This window comes from Salminus brasiliensis, chromosome 1 (genome assembly GCF_030463535.1).
Source record: "Salminus brasiliensis chromosome 1, fSalBra1.hap2, whole genome shotgun sequence".
NCBI classification, from domain to species: Eukaryota; Metazoa; Chordata; class Actinopteri; order Characiformes; family Bryconidae; genus Salminus; species Salminus brasiliensis.
This window is the reverse complement of record NC_132878.1, coordinates 23,008,743-23,028,580: the sequence shown is the minus strand read 5'-3', so window position 1 is coordinate 23,028,580 and position 19,838 is coordinate 23,008,743. Positions and strand designations below refer to the sequence as shown.

The 19,838-nt window shown below is 38.8% G+C and overlaps 1 protein-coding gene across 1 annotated transcript in view; it reads right to left on the bottom strand.

The window, feature by feature from the left end:
* ap2b1 (adaptor related protein complex 2 subunit beta 1) overlaps positions 1–19,819 on the bottom strand; it is a 40,752-nt gene extending 20,933 nt beyond the window's left edge. Inside the window, exons 1-16 of the mRNA XM_072674699.1 lie at positions 19,705–19,819; positions 18,827–18,884; positions 18,604–18,709; positions 17,677–17,812; positions 16,210–16,455; positions 15,389–15,579; positions 14,910–15,131; positions 14,151–14,271; positions 12,461–12,556; positions 12,108–12,223; positions 10,989–11,154; positions 10,285–10,383; positions 9,677–9,936; positions 8,904–9,096; positions 1,271–1,312; positions 343–489 (exon numbers count right to left, since the gene is read on the bottom strand). Coding sequence (XP_072530800.1) covers positions 343–489; positions 1,271–1,312; positions 8,904–9,096; positions 9,677–9,936; positions 10,285–10,383; positions 10,989–11,154; positions 12,108–12,223; positions 12,461–12,556; positions 14,151–14,271; positions 14,910–15,131; positions 15,389–15,579; positions 16,210–16,455; positions 17,677–17,812; positions 18,604–18,709; positions 18,827–18,863 — 2,178 coding nt within the window. The 5' untranslated portion in view covers positions 18,864–18,884; positions 19,705–19,819. The remainder of the gene's footprint in view (positions 1–342; positions 490–1,270; positions 1,313–8,903; positions 9,097–9,676; positions 9,937–10,284; positions 10,384–10,988; positions 11,155–12,107; positions 12,224–12,460; positions 12,557–14,150; positions 14,272–14,909; positions 15,132–15,388; positions 15,580–16,209; positions 16,456–17,676; positions 17,813–18,603; positions 18,710–18,826; positions 18,885–19,704) is intronic.
* Positions 19,820–19,838: the final 19 nt, after the last annotated feature.

Sequence of the window (19,838 nt, the reverse complement as noted above, 5' to 3'; positions counted from 1 at the left end):
CTTTAAAATGAGCTGTTTTCAACGGAAGTGCTTCACTTAAGGCAAACGTAAAAGCAGGCTGTCATACTAAAATCTGTCCAACACACTTACTCCCCACATAAAGAAACAACCGGCCAAAAACAAATGACAAGGTGACAGTGCTATTGTAGGATAGATTCATTACAGGATTGTATTAAATGTAATCTGCTTCTGATATGACCGTGCAGCATTTTCAGGTTATATCAGCCCAATGATGCTACCAATTGTTTCAGATATGCCATCTCCATCTTTCACATTAACAGAAGTTAGTTAACGAGTCAGGATTGATGGGTTGCTATTTTTAGAGGAAAAAGCAGTACTCACAGCTTTAGGCGCCACATATCCGCCTGTAGTAATGGCCATGCTTGTGGAAAGCTCAAACAGGTCATTAAGTCCACTGCTCAGCGTTGCTGGGGTAGGTGATGGAGCAAATGTGTTGGGCACTGAGGAGGGAATAAAGTTCTGGCCAACCTGTGAAACATACAAGTGCAAACACACACAAAATATAGGGGATCAAAACAGTCTAATAATGCTAAAATGTCTTACTAGGCAGCGGTTTAGTTAACAGCAACTGAAAAGACTACTTTAAATCAACCAAACAGAAAGCCATTGTTAACATAGTTAAAATACAACCCCCTTGAATAAAGAAAAAAAAAACATTCAAAATTAATAAAATCATGAAGATAAATCAAGAGGGATCAATGAACCAGGCAACCCTAATCGTGTTCACAACATACTGTCCATTTACAGTCTTTATACGTTTGAAAATGTTTTCATTTTTGTTTTTTGTTATTGAAAGATATCTGTGTTTAGAATTACATCATGCTTACTGTACATTTTGAAGTGGGAGTACAAAATACATAATCAAAACAACAGCTGTATAAAGCATAACCCAATGACCCCTCTTAATTTACCACAGCAACACAGACATGCAAGACAGTTTAGCAGAATTTAACATGATGGACACTTACCATTGCTAATTAGCTATTATGAGAGAGGATAATTAAAAAAAAAAAAAAAAAAGCTAAAAAAAGCTAATTATAATACATTTTAAGCTCATTTCACCATGGGACATTTGTTCATGCATCCCAGAAAACAAGAACCCAGGTGCAAAGAAAAAGGGGAAAAAAAGCCTGCAAACTGTGAAACGTAATCTTTTGCATTAACAGCATGCAGAAAGCAGACAAACAGACAGCAAGGCAAGCTACGGACTGACAGACAGACGGACGAGGGGATAGATTAGCTCACTTACTGCAGGACTTCCCCCAACACCTCCTCCAAGGTCTCCTCCGAGCTAAAACAGAGAAGACCCAAACCCAGACCAGTAAATAATAAAACACAGACAGTGAGAGGCCTTAAAGGACTTAGCATTCCAGTGCAGTCATCAGCAGCTCAAACATTCCCTCCTGATTCAGCAGATCAGAGAGCTGAAACAAATTTTGAAACTTTATTTCCTTTCTCGCTTTGAAATTTATTCAGTACCTTATATCCCTCTCTGGCAGAGAAACGGCTCTCTACAGAGGGCATGATGAATGAAAAAGGGCCATGTGCCCATCCCTAGGAGAGTTGCAGGCCATACTCTTAACACTAGAGGCTAATTTTAAGCCTGAAGTAGCTATTTATCAGTTACAAACAAACAGCCCACAAACATACACTAGAATAAACTAGACCACATGAGGAAAAAAAATCCTGTAAAGCTATTTATCTGGGCAGCATGTGCATTTGCTTGGAAAAACACGATTGATAGCAATTGAATAAATAAAAATGGTAATTTCACAAGCAAAATATATAAAGGTTGGACTTGAAATTGGTACTATCGATACAAACAAATATACTACAAAAAGAAAAAACGCTGCTTAATCCCAAAAACAGTGTTTTACATCAGATTTCACTTTTAAATGCATTCTTAGTTAAATAAACTTTAACAATTATATTGTCAATTCTACTGCCTACATAGTTTGATTATTCAATGTATCTTTAAGAAAATTTCTGTAAAATTGGAATTAAATAAATAAAATGGGAGTGTGACTTTAGTCATTTTCTAGGAATCCTAATCCAGTCATTGCAAGGTTACATCAATAAAACAAGCTGCAAATATGTACAGTTCTAAACTATTTTCTCAGGACCCAACATGGTTCAAATCTGACAAGATTCATGCATAGCAATGCCACTCAATGAGAGACATTCTACAGTGTTTTTTTTACCCCCTGCTTTGGCAGTAAGCTGTTGACTCAACTTGCAATGAGCAGTGAGCTGGGAAGCTTTGAAACTCACAGAGTCACCCAGCGGGGAAGGAGAACGCGCGCGAGAGAGAGAGAGAGAGAGAGAGAAAGACTGTGACTCCACATAGCTCCATATTACAGCCTGTTATGGCTGTCAGCCTTTATAATGGTTTGTTAGTACTGAGGGCAGCTGTGTGGTTTCTGCAGAGAACCACTGAATCAAGCTCATATGAAAGGGACACGACACATGAAGTTTGAGGCAGACGTTTACGAGTAAGCATTAATTTGATGGGTTGAAAAGTAAATCGCAGAAGTGTGGCTGTGATTCCTGGCTTCTTTTGTGTCTTCTTTGGCATGAACTATATGCAACAAGACTATTTTAGCTTATAACCAGAATCACTCCATGTGCTTATTAAAAACTTAATTGCATTTAGTAAATCCTTATCTTGCTTGATGAAAGTGCCAATTCATCAAATGCATGCAAAATAAAAAAGCATCTCTAACAGCTTTCATTTCCAATTAGCCACAATAATTTTGTGCCTGGTGGATAATGCATAGTTTTCACATTAAGACATAAAAGCTTGGAGCAAGAGTGCTTTTTTGAAAGCACTACATACAGCAATACATTTGTATTGCTATGATGACAGGCAATGTACTGTGGAAACCTGGCTGTAAACAGCACAGCAAATGCCTATCAGTAAACATTGTAGCAATTCTTCTAATGACTACAGTTACCAACAAGATCACTTTATGTACTCTGACTAAGCACCAAGGCCTGAATTAACTGCTGCTTCTATAATCAACACTCCGGTTTGGGCGCTCTGACTAGATTTCTAGGCATTAGTGAAAACACCACAGGTAAACAGCCATACTGTTGTAATAAACAGAGAGCTGAAAAAAATGCGGCAAGATCCACATCCAGCACTGCGACATTTACATTATTTAAGACGCTGCGAGTCAAGAGGGCTTTCTCTTAACCTAGTTCGACTCGAAAGGGGACAGACTAGCTGGGTATTTCATTGAGATTAGTTTGCAAAGCAGGATTACAGTTAGCAAAGCCAATAGGTACATTCCTATTATGCAGTTCGCACATCTGGATAAAGTTAATTTGCTAAACTAAGACACTTTCACACTAAGGTTCACTCTGAAATGCATTGCTGTGTGTATCTGCCAATAGAAACCACACCAAGGGAAGCTGAACACACAAGGGCTAAAATTACTGAAAGAAAAATGGCAAAATGTGAAACTACCCTTAAAAATATAATATCTGAATTTTTCAGTCATTCTGGACTAAGGAAATAGGTAATTTAATTACTATTTTAAGTCAAGTTTTAATTTCACTATATGGACAAAAGTATTGAGACAAAAATTATATCTAAAAGGTTTTAGATTTAAGGATTAAAACAGTTTATTCTGCTTTTGTTGTAGTAGCTGTCTTTACTGTTCAGGGAAGGCTTTCTACTAGATATTGGAGCATTGCTATGACAATTTGATGGCATTCGGCCACAAGAGCTTTAGTCAGGATACTGGATAATCGCCACTCCACCTCATCCCAACCCATTCCAAAAATATTGGATGGAGCACAATCATTCCAGAGAAAACACTTCCATTGCTCCACGCTGGGGGGCTTCATACCCCTCTATCCCACACCGGTCATTGGGCATGGTACCAAAAGGTTCCAGTTTATGGTGTACATCAGCATTGAGTGCAACTTCAGAACTGCCTAATGAATTCAATAGAAGCGGTGTCCACAAACATTTGGACGTACAGTGTAAGTAACTAAACTGTCACAGTCAAAGTCACAGTTAATACCATATTAAAACTGTAGTGACTAATCATGAAGAAAAATTCTCATTGCTTGGTATCTCTCTCTGATCAACATGCCTTGATTCTTCATAATCAGGGTTCAAAGCATACAACAGGTTCCCTAAACAGCAGTGGTACGTGCTGTCCTGAATGGAGCTGTTCGAGTCTGCAATTAGGGTACCAGTGGGAGGCCTTCTCACAGAGTCTTGATCAATTTTGCAGAGAATATTACGGCACAGGAGAACACCTGCGCTTGTCTGGGCACTTGACGCTTGGCATAGACAACACATGAGAAGTCCCTCCAGCAGGCAGGTGCTGCCTTCAAAAATACAATTAACTTGGATTTGAAGGCATGTCACATCAGTGGGGCTGTATGACACTCTGAACTAATTTCAATGTGGTCCTATGGTGGTTTCTGGGGGGTTGCTGATGAATGTTGCAACAACATATGGACTACAACCTCTAAATACACTGCTCAAAAAAAATTAAGGGAACACTTAAACAACACAATATAACTCCAAGTAAATCAAACTTCTGTGAAATCAAACTGTCCACTTAGGAAGCAACACTGATTGACAATCAATTTCACATGCTGTTGTGCAAATGGAATAGACAACAGGTGGAAATTATTATTACAAATGTGCATGTGTCTGCACAAACGGTTAGAAACAGACTCCATGAGGATGGTATGAGGGCCCGACGTCCACAGATGGGGGTTGTGCACATAGCCCAACACCGTGCAGGACGCTTGGCATTTGCCAGAGAACACCAGGTTTGGCAAATTCACCACTGGTGCCCTGTGCTCTTCACAGATGAAATCAGGTTCACACTGAGCACATGGGTCTGGGAGGAGATCCCTCAGGAGTCCATCCGCCACCTCATCAGGAGCATGCCCAGGTGTTGTAGGGAGGTCATACAGGCACGTGGAGGCCACACACACACAGACAATACTGAGCCTCATTTTGACTTGTTTTAAGGACATTACATCAAAGTTGGATCAGCCTGTAGTGTGTTTTTCCACTTTAATTTTGTGTGTGACTCCAAATCCAGACCTCCATTAGTTATTAGAATATTTCATTCATTCAGATCTAGGATGTGTTATTTAAGTGTTCCCTTTATTTTTTGAGCAGTGTATATACCTTCAAAATGCACCTATATGGTGCATGCAAAAAAGGCAAAAAAAATACGCAGATTTCAGATGCAGATTTTCAAATTCACACTGCTAAGATGACATAAAATAAAGAATGTGATGTAATGCGATGTATTAGCAATGACCATGAAAACCTGCCCAAAATCTTTTCATTTAAATTCAATCACAATTGCTTTTAATGACATTGATGTGCCAACTAATACTTTACTGTTAGATTACTGAAAAGTCATTTTCGCTACAATGTCCAAATTTGGACATTTGGTAACCATATTTAGATCTGTAATCCTATTAACTCTGGTAGCTGGTCGCATTTTACATTATAGCAGGTCTGCTTAGTTTGTCTCAGCTTTTAACTTTCCGGTCAGTCCTGAACAACAGATAAGCGTAGCTGCCTACAGTCTGCTACTGCAAATGTGCAGAAATCACCTGAACTGCATTTCGCTTTAAGCTTTTTTGCACACCTTTAAGCAAATGTGAAAACAGATTTCAATGGAAATTCAACTATATCCCTGTTTAAGCTGTAATTTGTTTTTTTTGTTTTTTTTTATTATTTACCTACCAACAACAATCACACCTTGGCAAATATCCCTGAGCAAATGACAGGGTTTTAACAAATTATACCTCTCCAATCATTAAGGGCGACCTGTCCCCTTCACCCGGCCTTAAATCTATGATTATAATACCTTCTTTTACATCTGTACTTGCACTTCATGGCACTGACAGAAAAGGCTTTTAAACCTCCAAGCTTCAGCCCCTGACATTTTCATCGCCTTTCAGATCACAGCTTTCAATAAAGTTTGACTTTATTCTATCAAACGCCCTAATAGTTTAGAGGAGGGGTGTTTTAGGCCAATATCTGGCTTGGAGGAAGACAGTCTGAGCAAAGGATTTGACACCTAAGCCTTTTAATGAATCTCAGAATTGACGTTAATTAGGCTGCAGTCCCCATTCTTTCAGTCCGGATATCAAACGCCACACAAGGTGAATGACTTAGCTCTTATCAGACGCAAATTCCGGCCTGGGGCATATTGAAATTGCCATGTGTAAAAGAGCAGGGACTTGCTACCCATAATTCTCATGGTGTGGTGCTTAAAGTTCCAATTTCAGACAAGCACTTTCTCATTTTACTTAAGTCTGCCTGCAAACTCCCTTTTCTCATATCGATAAGGAGAAAGTCATTCTAACTTTGTTTGAAGCTAGCACTCACGGCGAGCCACATAGGCCGAGGATATATTGCGAGTCCATTATTACAGTGCCAAAGCTATGTTCTGGCAGTGGCACAAATTTAATACTTCAGTGTCCCTGGATCGGATGTGTGTGTACAACAGGATCCTTCAATAGTAAGTCTGACAACCCAGTTCAGAGCGTGTTAAGCTTTTTTGAGCAGACTGATGAGCACAGCTGGCCTTTAGCCGCCAACAGCACTTATCCATCACTGCCCTTTTAAAACAGATTGAACTCTGCTTCGGTACAGTGTAGTACAGAGTAGTAGCACAGTGCTTTTCTTTTTTTCCTAATATACACGTATACATACAAACAAATCTTAGTATTTTGCTGTTTAATTTTTAGTTAACAATCTTATAATAAAGCTTATAATGTAATGCCTACTCTTTATCATCCAGCAACCATGAATTATTTAAGTTACAATAACGTGTTGGAACTAGAATCCTGCTTATCTGGGCATCATGTTGTTGGTTTCCCCTAGAGCTTGGGCAATATGACAATATTTTTATCGTATTGTGATACATTTTGTTATCATGATGCGCAATATGCTTTTCTAAGCATATTGGGGATATTGTTAGTGCTTAACAAACACTGATCAACTGTTTCACTACAAACAGTGTAATTAGACTGGTTTAATTAGATGAAGAGCAGCAGATGTTGAATAAAAATATCTGTATTCATAAATACAGATAAATATCATGTATTGTGAAAAACATCTTTCACTTTTTCAGTACTTTTACCATATCGCCCAGCTCTAGTTTCCCCTAGATTTTATTTACTGATTCATTTACCCTCTATGGTCTAAGCACATTAGGTATGAGTGTCTATGGTGAAACTGCAACACGATTGACTGAAATGTAGTAATAGTATTTAAAGAACAATATTGTGGTCTTATTATTGACCATTGGCTACTTCTACTAATGGGTCCTCAGCTTAAAAGATGAATACATCTTACAGTGTAAGTTGCCCAAGTTATCCTTCTTCTTCTTCTTGTATCATGCAAGTGCAAGATATCCTTCTGCAACTGCTTGTATGTTAAAGCATTTGCTTTAATAACAATATTTATATATATATATATATATATATATATATATATATATATATATATATATATATATTAAAAAAACACAACAATGCCTGCTCCCAACTGACTGGGCTCCAACTTGTGACAGCAATTAAATGTTTGGTGTTGTGTTGTGCTGAGCTAATGGGAGATTCAATCAAGTGTTCAAATAATAAAAAGTCAAGAAGCTTGTTAGTTAAAGTTCCTGAAGCTTGACGGCAGTTAAAACAATGGCAAAATTAAGGGGAGCCATCAACACAGAAATACGATGTCAGTGTTCAAACTTAATGTGGTTCTCTTGAATAACTTGTACCCTTAATAATTTTTTCATTTATCATGCAGCAAGCCTATTGAAACGTGTGATATGAAGCACTGTTTTCACTGCAGCTGCCAATGTTTTGCACCACTTTCATTAAGCAGATGCCTCTGAGGGGCAGGTGACCATGGTAACAAGCAGTAAAGAGTTGCAATCTCGTGCATACTAAAATGCTGGTGCATTCAGGTCAACATAATGCCCCCTTAAACGATGAACTTGCCAAAGTTTAGCATTAACAGGACAGGTGCAGCAAACAATGGTTAGCTTCACACTTCTAGTGAAAAGGCACTTTTCCAGTCTCCACATGGACTTCAAATTCTCACCAAAACACTCACTGCATTAAGGCTCATTATTTGTCTGCACTAAAAGAAACCACAGAAGTATGATATATCTTTACAATTACCCCTTACCTGAAACATAGCACATCAGACAACAATTGGTTGGTGTCCACAGCTGGCTTCTTACAATTTAAAAGTAGACACTATGAAGTCAGGATTCAAGATTGGCTAGAGCTGACTGACAACAGTATGGAGAAGTTTATTTTCTCAGTATAAGCAGGCTTCTCTAATGGGTTACATCATTATTTGCTGTGCTGAAACAAGTTACTGAAGAAAGGTGAATAATCTCATTCAACATGATTCTTGATCTGTAGGTAAAGATCAGTCTTTTGCAGCCCTTTAGGGCACCTTTCTTATATACATGACACTTTTCAGACTCTATCCCCCTCCTCTTCGCTAGGGGGCAAAATCAGATGATGGTACGCAGCATATGTAGCAGAGAGCCGTGTCAGAAAATACATAAGCAAGCCTTTTGTAAAGACTGCTTGACTACTGTATTAAGATGTTAAGGTTATACTACTTGTTATGTTATACTTGTTATTTCCCCTCACAGCTCCAGTGCAAAACTAGAGAAACAAACATCAAGCATCAAATATGTCTTTGCTGACGGACTAAGTTTGAGGGAGAGACTAAGTGTGTAAATTTGTGTTTTCCTAAATATTAATTTCACATACTGCAGTTTAACAACATCAGTAATTCTCTTCCAGAGATCTGTATACACAACCTTCAAAAATGACCTCTTATGAATGGATAATGTGACACTCACCAGACTGTCTAGACCTCCACCTAGAAGGTCCACAGCACCCATCTGCATGGAGGACACTTGGGGTACGTTGACTGGAGGGCCCAGGTCCAGGTTGAGCAGGTCACCCAGGAGGTCACCCTGAGATGGGATAACCTGGGGCTGGTCGATGGGGGCAGCTGGGCCGGCGCTGATCGGGCTTTCCCCAGTGTCAATGCTATGGAGGAGGAGGAGGACACAATGTGCAAGGCGAATGACTGAACATGGTGCAAACAACATAGACAATTCAATCAGGCTTTGTTCTCAAGCTCAAGAGAATAACAATGAAGATGTTATCTGTCAAGGGTTTCTTTGTCTCTGTCAGTTAACAATAGATTCAAACAACTTGTTTACATCCATATTATTCTGACAACAAAATCGTTAAGATAAACACTGTCCACAATCTTTTGATTCAAACTGCCAGAAAGAATGGAAAGTTCATTAAGGCTGCAATTCAAAATGTATTTCTAAACATTCAATAAAAATACCAATTATTATTCAATTAGATATTTTTATGTAATTACTCATTTTTAATATAACTTTATGCTTTCTTTGATACCAACATCCAAATCAAATTTGTTTAACAAGCAATTCTTCTTTCATGGTGCAGCAAAGCAATCAAGCATATATCGCCACCTGCAACTACTGTAACCTAAGGAAAGGACTGCATGTCCTTAAACCATCTTCATATTGCATTTCTCTAAATCGTCTTGAATTTCTCTCACAAATCTCACAGAGAACTCTCCCTCTCTCAGTACCTGCCATGCTGGATGGGCAGGTGCTTGCGGTGGATGCCGTGGCTGCCCTCCACAAAGGCGTTGGGGGGTTTGTGGTAGACAGAGGCCAGTGAGCCGATGTGGCAGATGAGCTCGTCAAGCAGTGTGGGCTCAATCAGGTCTGTCTCCTCAGAGATCAGGGGCTTCTCAGACAGCACCACCTCTTTGGCCGTCACTGGGTCAGTGGAAAGCAGACGCCAGTAAATGTAGCCACGGTCACGCAGGTCAGGGTTATCAGAGTCCTAGGAAGAGAGAGGAACCAGAATTTAACAGTCAGCAGAGTTTATGACCAAACAGAGGACCTAGTTGCTAACAGGAGATTGAGATCTATTTCTTAGTGTTACTGTAACAAACGTTAAGTAATGAAAGACGAGGAGTGAGCATTAAACTGCTATTGAATGAGCATTATGATTAAGGGCCTGTGTGATAAGATATCGGTAACAGAACCATGTCATTTCAGAGAAGGGGAGGAAAGACCGAAATTTTGATGAAATATGCATTTTGCAGGAATAATGAATGAATAATATACAGCATGTCTGTTCTGGAGCTTTTTCTAAGGTAGAAAAATGAATGTCAAAGGAAGGCCTCACCTGTGTCGCCAGACTAAGCACTTGCTGTACCAGTTCCTGTGTCTCAGAGGGCTTCTTCAGGAACAGCTTCACTATAGCAGTCAGCAAGGTTAGCTGAACCTACAGGCAAACAGCTCAAATCATTAATCGTTCATTGGCTTAATCAGGGTGAAAAAGACTTCATGAAAGAATAAAATTCATTAATATGCGACTGATGCAATGTGTTTGTAGTTAAGAGTAGAACTGTATCCAAATTTAATTGCTCTAATTTGTTAACCTCATGATGACTAAATTAAATGACCAATTTAACTATTATGGCAACTTTGGTTCCTCTCCCAGCCATCACAATCAGACAAAGTGTTATCTGTTCAACAAGTGATTGTTACGTTATGCTGTGGCAAAACAACAGAACTGAATCTCTTTAGGTTCCTGTAGTGTACAGTTATTAATCCAAATGGCCATGCGTATTCTAAGAATATTAAGAGTATGTAAAATATGTGCTGTATTAACATTCCTAATAACACTGTCCACTATTATTTAACAAATTATGAATAACCCCTGCAGCCCTCCTTAAGACATACCTTTTTACTCACAGTACATCAATGTACAGTCATTTAGTAATTTAGCTAAAACCTTTTAATAATGAGAAAATTAATCTTTAGCCATCTGGATGAGCCCCACTTTATTGTGGATGTGAAAATCTGATTTAAGGCAGTACAACACACCTGAGTGCTCTCATCATGAAAGCCCTCCAGGAAACTCTCCAGAAGCTCATCAGCATTGTCGATTCTCTCTGCATATTCACCCACAATCCAGATCATGGCAGCACGAGCATCCGGTTCGTCCAGAGAGTCCAGGTTTTCACACAGAGTGGCAATGATGCTCTCATACCTATACAATTACAAAGAAAGAGTAGTTTTGAGTAGAACAGATTAGTACTTCGACAAGAATCAAGCACATATCAGAAGACAGAAATAACATGCACTTTTAAAATGCAAATGTGCTCACAAATATGCTTTAAATGACATTATGTCCTTAGAGGAGTATGTAACTGATGATTGAACATTCACAAAAGGGAGGTGACAATTGATTATAATCAACAGACAGTCAGAACTGATCCTTCTTTTCTAAGAAATTGCATCTTTACAGTGGCAGGAAAACAACTCTTTACTTGACTAAATCTGTCAGAAAAGCATATAAAACGGCATATAAATATGCTTAGCTACATACAAACCTACAAGTCAGACAAAAATGCATTAGAACTAGGTAGGAAAGCAAAAACATGTCTGCTAAAATTAGAGGTACTTTACCATGTAGAGCAGCAGTGGTTATATATAATTTGTGCACAATAACGCTGGCAGAGTGTTAAGTGGGTAGCTTATATTATTTACAGGCAATCCTCTCACTAACTGAGCAATCCTGTTTTATTCTGTATTTTGTTTTGTTGTTTTTTTTTTGCTCCACAGGCATGATTAAAGCACGCGTTTTTTATGACGCTGTCCACTTTTCAGGTCATCACAATGTTAAGAAACAAGCAAGATGGCAGCATTAGAGGCCTGGCACAGAATCACCTGAGAACATACTTAGCGACTAGTGATGTCTATGAACCGCATACTTTAAACAGTCATTGCATGCAAGAGACCTGAAACAATGCTCTACACAGCTTTTTATAGAGATACAGAACACTCATCGGAAGCAAAAGAATCTGATAACAAAATTTGACACAAATACAACTTGGGTTACGCAGCGTTACTTAATTCTCATGAACATTAAGAAAATATTTTAGGGTGGTTTCCTGAATGTCACAAAAACAACAATGAGGTACTACAAAAAGAGAGACTGACTTGTTAGGGTACTTGCGGAAGATGTCCCTAATCACCACAATGGCCTCCTGTACAACGTAGTTAACCTTTGTCTGAATGAGGTCCAGTAGGGTGCTTACACAGCGCTCAGCAGATTGCTATTGAGAGAAGGGGAGAGAGACAGATAGAGCAAGAGAGTGGAAAACAAAGACATAAATGACTATGAACATTTCTGTACAGGATATTTTATAAACTGCATTGATGTGATTAGTGTTAACTAATAGTGACATTTCAGCTGGAAACTACTTCATTAAATGTGGTTTTTAAGTAGGTCAGTGATAATGGATAAAGCCCCTCTAGGAGTTAAAGGCTGCTTTATGGCACTGCGGTCATACCTCCACTTTAATGGCGCAACGCCCAATGGCTCGGACAGCCTTTCGGACAAAGTCCACATCCACCTCGGTGGCATATTCTTTCAGCTCAGCCAGCACCTGGGAATGAAGCATAACCTTTTCAATGCAGCTGCAGACACAGGGATTGGAAACAAAGTAACTGCTGTAAAATGGCAAAACCTATTAAAAAACAGAAACAAACTCAGAAAGGCAGGGTGGGGAAAAAATAAATTAATCACCACCTATAAAATCATACTACTCTTGTAGAGTGGTGTTTTGGACTAATCTTTTTTTCTTTTACTTTTATCAGCACTATACTTACAATACAGCACAACACTTACATAGCATAAAGAGCAGCAATCATTTAGTAAACAAATGCTCCCGTTGCATGTGTATGTACATTCTTTAAAATAAAGGTGCAACAAAGGGGAAGAGAATTTGATAAATGCCACAGAATAACTATATTTGGTTCCACAAAGGACCATGTCTAGATAGAGATGTAGGAGTGGAAGGAATCTTTAAAAGGTTTTAAGAACCTTTACTAAATGTAAAAGGTTCTTTATCAGTGTCTTTACACTCACACTCTTTGACAAAGATGGTTTTGTGGAACCAAAAGTACTTATTCTGTGGCATTTCTCAAAAGAACATTTGTAGCATCTTTATTTTTAAAAGTGTATGTTTGTGAGGAAGCTCTACAGAGACAAAAACAAAGCAAAAAAAAACAACAACAAAAAAAACTAAGCTCACTTCACAGCAGACAGACGTCACAAAGCGAGAGACAGGGCTTTACTAAAGACAGAAAAATATTTACAGTTTCTTGGCAGTGCCAGCAGGGAGATTTAAGTTGTACTCCACGGACTCTTGGCTTGTCTGAGCATGCTTGCGCTAACACAAAGACTCCCTAGCAGCCACTGAACAGACTGTAGTTCACACACACACGCACAACAATGCTGTAACACAGGCTCCTCTTGGGCACTGTTCCAAGTGTTGTCATGGATAGGAAGGGTTAGAATGTCTCACGTAAGAGAAACAATAATGCTGAAAACAGAAGGAATACAAGGGAAGTACTGGCAGCTAAGTAGATTATTTCTCAGTGGAGTTGGTTTTGCTAACTTTACAGTAATGCACTGGCAGGTGCTGTGTTTCTGAATGATCAATAAAAACATACATTTAAATGTTAGCCTATAGCTTGTGTATCAGGAATCTGCTTTGGACATTCCAGTCTAAAAACACTACATTTCCCAGCTCTAATTAGATTTTGTGATTAATCACTTTTAGATAAAGCCACATTTCAGATATTGCTTTACACACTTTAAAGAGGTCATTTCAATGTATCCTGTTTAGCTAATTAGCAAAGTAGGCATTTTTATAAAAGGGAAGGGTTTTCTCTCAAATCCGAAGGACCAGTTCAACCATACTTGCCAATGAAGCCAAGTAGCATATTGTCATTTAAGCAACACTAATCAGTGATTATTTAGTAAAGTTAAATATCAGAATGGTAAGCATAACTGAACACACATTATTCAGTGCGGTTCAATATAAAATAATAAATAATACTAATAAAAAAAAAAAACATCATTAGTATATTGGCAATAATGATAAATCCACACAAGTTAAACATTGATCAGTATCAGCTGGGCAATATTGGCAATGAATATGAGCAAATAGCAGAGTGGACTGGAGGTGGCTGTACCTGGGCGATGTTGGCCTGAGAAGCCAGTCGAATCATGATGTCCAATTTCTCCAGCTTGACATAGATGGGATCGTTGTACTTGACAAAGAACACTTTGATCTCTTGCTTCAGGATTTCAGGCCTGGCAGTGGAGCAAAGACACATACACACATTTACATACTTTTAAAGGTCAGCAACCTGTCAAAATTTCAGCAATGTTTTTGTTTAACTGAAGCTGGAGATTACACTACTAACAGGAAAGGTGCTGAATAGTTAAGGATTTTGCCTGCTTTAGTGGCACTGATTCAGCATTCAGATATATCAGGAATATGGATAATATGACCAGTTATATGACCTTGTAAGGGCCAGAGTACACCAGATGGAAAAAGACAATATTAAATCTGGAAAATCTGTTTGTTGTTCTCACCTCATTTATTTTCATTTCAAAGTTCATTTGGGCATTCTAAAAATAACTGCAAATATGTCTCTTTGGGATACTATGGCCATAAATGTTTGGGCTACAGTGTACTGACTCAGGAAAAATAGGAGCTAAAGAGAAATACTGCCATCTAGTGCGGACACTGTTTAATTATTCTCAATCAAAATGCATCAATACAGGCTTAATTTAAGTTACATCTTAGACACACACACACACACACACACATATATATATATATATATACACACACACACACAGGAAATTTACATTATTACAATATTACAACAGGAAATTAACAGAAATTTTCAGTAACTCAAACTTTGTAAACTTGTAATTCTGACCTTTTCTGCACAATGAGATTGATGTTCCTCAGAGCCACATACTGGACCTCAGGCTCTCCAGAAAGCAGTGTGACCAGAGGGGGAGACAGCTTCTTCAGCAAGGTGTTGTAGTAGTCGGAGTCTTTAGGCAGTAACTCCAGAAACTTCATCAGGACCTTCACTGCTGACAGCACCACTGCAGAGTTGGCGTGGGAGAGACGTGGGGTCACACGCTCGCAGATGCTACGAAAACAGGACAAACAGAAGTTTAAATACTCTCAAACAGTTAAAACAGTACAAAATACACCACACTAAACCACCTTAGGTGTAAATGAAGATAAATGCTTGTTGATTTGTTGCTCTGTCACCTGCTAGTGTGAACCTACGGTAATATGCACTTTACTAGAGGTGAAGATCTGGCTAATTTATTGCTTTATGTTTTAGAAGTGTGTAATTTATAACATTCAAAGTAACAAGCAAAAATTAATTTGTTTTCTTACCTCTGGGCTTCACGTTCATCTTTGGGGTTGTAGTTAGACAAGCAATCCAGAATGAAGATCTGGCCCCATTCTGTGCACTCGTTCAGGGCTGTCAGCAGCTTGTTGATGTTCTGGGGGTTCAGGTCCAGGAGATTACTGTTGGGGTGAGACTCACTGATTTCAGACAGTGCTGCCACTGCATTAGCCACGACCTAAAAAGAGAAAGAAACAATAGCTGACTTTTTATCAAATGCAAAGAACCTCACTAATGCTGAGCACTCTCAAGATTTTCCATTCACTTTCGTATGCATCGCTGAAAAGGAGAAAACTGTCATTAATGCATTCAAACAAAATCACTCAAATGCAGTCTATGTATGTTTGCAGCCACATATTGCAGGTATATGAAGTGAAGGGCCAAATCGTATGCTATGCAAGTACTCAAACCTCAGGCCCTCTGAGACATTGCATTAGATGGTACAATAAATCTTTTTTGACTGTCCCTTCTTGTCTTCAAATGTAGACTGAAGATAAATCTTTAAAATAAGTTAAATCTTGCACTTAAATAAAAACAACATTTTAAATACAAAACAATGCCTTTGTGTCACAAGTCCTACTTCTGGCAGTGTCACAAGTCACATTGTTGGACACAAGCCTACTTGTGCTATTTGCTTAGTCTGAAACTGTGACTCACGTGGAATAATAGTGCATGCTAACTGCCAGAGTCTAAAACAATCATATGAACAGTGTCTCTCAGGTCGAGATATAGATTTAGACTTTCTTATGCTAACTTGGCTTGATGGACAAGCTTCTGCATGCAGCACAACAGGAGCAGAGTTACAAACCATGGGGTTAGAGTCTGCAATGAGGTCCCTCAGGGAGTCCAAGAAGCCTTGATCCTCCACCATCTGAGCATTAATGTCATGCAGCTTAGCCACACACACAGCAGCTGTCTTCCTCACATAAGGGTCCTCATCCTTCAGGCATTTCCTCAGAGGCTCACACAGGTATTCCGTAATCTTGTCCACACGGATGCAGCCCATGGTGCGCACAGCCAGGGCTCGAATGAGTGGATTGGGATCCTCACAATCCTGAAAGAATATATGTAGGAAATACATTTTTTTAGATGTATTTCTATATGGTAATAATTGACCCAGTTTGAACGAGATAAAAGATCTCTGTTTGAGGACCTAGGACTGTCTACTTGAGGCACTGACATACTCAAAAAACGAATATATCGCCATATTGAATTCCTTTATATTAAACAGGCTTAAATTGTATTTGGAAAGATTCTTGTATTAAAATAGCCCTGAAAAGATCAGATCTGTATCTTTAAAAAAAACAAAAAACAATCAGAGTTGGGAAACTTCATCTTAATGTTGTGAACACTGCCTAAACGGTTCCACCAGTTAAATGGTGAAGACCATTTCTTTCCCAGGAACAATGGAATATTCACCACATGAATTCCCACAGAATTTATTTTGCTTAGGGTTTTCAACTGCTTATTTTTTTTTTTAAGGAAAATGCCACCATAATTTTTAGAGGTGCATGAAAGCCTACATTCTGCATGAAAGCCTCCATTCTACATTTGTTCACAATGCTAATTCAATGCTTTAATGCAATACAATTCGACAAGCACAACAACACAGCATTGAACTCCATGGTCAATGCTATTAACATCACCAAAATAACACTATATGGACAAAATATTGGGACACACAACCATTCATTGTTTCTTCTGAAATCTAGGTTATTATTAAAAAGAGTTGATCCTGCTTTTGTCAAAATAGATGTTCCTACTGTTCAGGGAAGCCTTTCTAAAAGATTTGCTGTGAGGATTTGATTGCATTCAGCAAGGTAAGGTCGGGATGTCAAATGATAACCACTTCACCTCATCCCCAACTCATCCCAAAAGTATTGCATGGAACAACATCATTCCAGCTCAATAATGGGAACTTTATTCCTCTCTAGCTCACAGAAGGCATTAGGTATGGTGCCAATAGGTTTATGTGCATTTGCTCCATAGTCCCCTATTCTATTGGCAGTACTACTCTACCAGGGCTATACAAGCTTTGTGTGTACGTGCATTTGCACATATGTGTCAGCAATGTGTGCAACTTCAAGTAGCTGAATGCATTCATTAGAAGTGATGTCCACAAACATTTGAACATATAGTGAGGGTAGATATTAAGCTGGTGCAGTTAATGTTGTACATGGATAATGAGAGACTTTAATACAAAGCCTTAAATGTCTTGCAAATGGTATAAGCATGTTTCAGGGTCTCCCATTTTTATATCAACAGAAGAACTTGCCTTGACAAAACTGTTGACAGCCATAATGGCCATATCAGGCTGACTCTTGGCATAGTTCATCAGGTACAGATAGACCAGTTTCTTCAACTCCAGGTTATCAGTCTGCATGCAGTTTACCACATCAGGGAACAAGGAGCTACAGAGAGGAAAGAACATGTACATTTTCATCAAGGTCACCTCCGCCACTCACAGCAAAACATTTCACCATAATCTAATCAAAACAAAAAAACAGAGTAAAAAGAAAATCACTTAAAGTGTGAATCCAAATATAACATGCTTTTGGCCATCATATCAAATTCTCATAGCAATTCTCACTGATTACTGAGGAATGTGTATAAGTCACAGACTTCACACCTATATTATTTTAATCTCCCTTTCGGCAGCTGTAATATAGCATCATTCTGAAGCATGTAATCAACTCACAGTGAGAGCTAGCCAGATTAAAGCACAGCCCCCACAGCAGGGTTATTTTTAACAGTTAAAACCAAGCCTCTCCAGAGAAAGAAAAATGAGAGAAGCCCATTTAGATTTAGTATTTGCTTTAAATCCCCCATGCTCCCATCTACAGAGGCACTACATATACACACACAGTACAGATGTAATGTAAGTAAAACATTTTTTATTTTTATAGCACTGATATGTCCTGTTTCCAGTGAAGGATGAATGTGCCAATGGTTGCTACAACCTCTTTTTACTAATCATATTTTTTTGGACACATTTTTGTGTTATTTTTTATATGTTTAAGGTTTTGTGTGTCAGTGGGCTAAGCCTGAACGTCTACACTTAATTATCAAGTGGTAGGTTGCGCCTCACTCTCTGATCAAATAAAACCATTTAGTGCAACACATAAAGCAAATGGGCTACAGGACACTTAAAGTTGATCCTTGCCCTGCGTTCAAATGACAGTGTCCAATAAACACATCTAACCTGACATCCTTGCCCACGGTCATGGCAGCAATGACCTTTTTCACTGCTTCCTTCCTCTTCTCCTTTTTCTCATTGTTTAGCTCAGCTTTCAGCTCAAATATCTCTCCTATAGGAAATAACATGTGCAGGGTTATTAAAACATTGACAGGAAAAAGATCACGCCCTCTGTGAATAAAAGAGGTTTCATTCAGATTCTTTAGGCAAATCAAGCTTTTAACCTTACCTTTTTTGTTTGTGGTGAAATACTTTGAGTCTGTCATTTTGATTGGTCTTCAAGTTCACTGCAGAGAACAGCACACACCAAAACATAAAAAATGCGTATCTAGCTACGGATGTGGTACATTACATTAGTACAGCCATGGTAGCTACATTAAAAGAGAGAGAGAGAGAGAGAGAGAGAGAGAGAGAGAGAGAGAAAGAAAGAAAGAAAGAAAGAAAGAAAGAAAGAAAGAAAGAAAGAGAGAGAGAGAGAGAGAGAGAGAGAGAGAGAGAGAGAGAAAGAAAGAAAGAAAGAAAGAAAGAAAGAAAGAAAGAAAGAAAGAGAGAGAGAGAGAGAGAGAGAGAGAGATAGAGAGAGAAGAGAGAGAGAGAGAGAGAGAGAGAGAGAGAGAGAGAGAGAGAGAGAGAGAAAGAGAGAGAGAGAGAGAGAGAGAGAGAGAAAGAGAGAGAGAGATCTGGTCAGTATAAGGCTTATTCTGATAGACATGTATAAGAATAGTTGTCTAAGTTAACTAAAGATAGCTTATCAGTATAAACACCCAAAACACAGCAGGCCGGTGAAACGATAGCCAGGAAGCCACCCATCATGCCAGTTAAAATCCATTCTCAGTCAGAACACACACGTAATTTTCACATAAACAAAAGGCACAAAATAATGACTGTAAATAACTAAACTAAGAATAATATTTAATCTTTCCATACCAGTTACCTTTGGGTGTGACCGTTTAAGGTTAGCGTGCTAAGCTAGCGCTAACAGTGAGCTAGCTAATGTAGCTAGCTAGCGGTTACGAAAAATGAGCGTTATTTATTAAAATGACCGGTTCAGCTCGCCTCGCCTGTAACTAGACAGAATGCCCACGAAAACAACGACAAAGGCCCCACCTTGGGAACAGAAGCGGATAGAGGATTAAAGGTAGCTATTTGGATTAAACAGAGCTGGAGTGAACCGCTGCTGCTGGCCGCTTTCACTGCCACAGCTGTGGACGGAGGGGGGTAGAAGATGGAGCTGCCGGAAC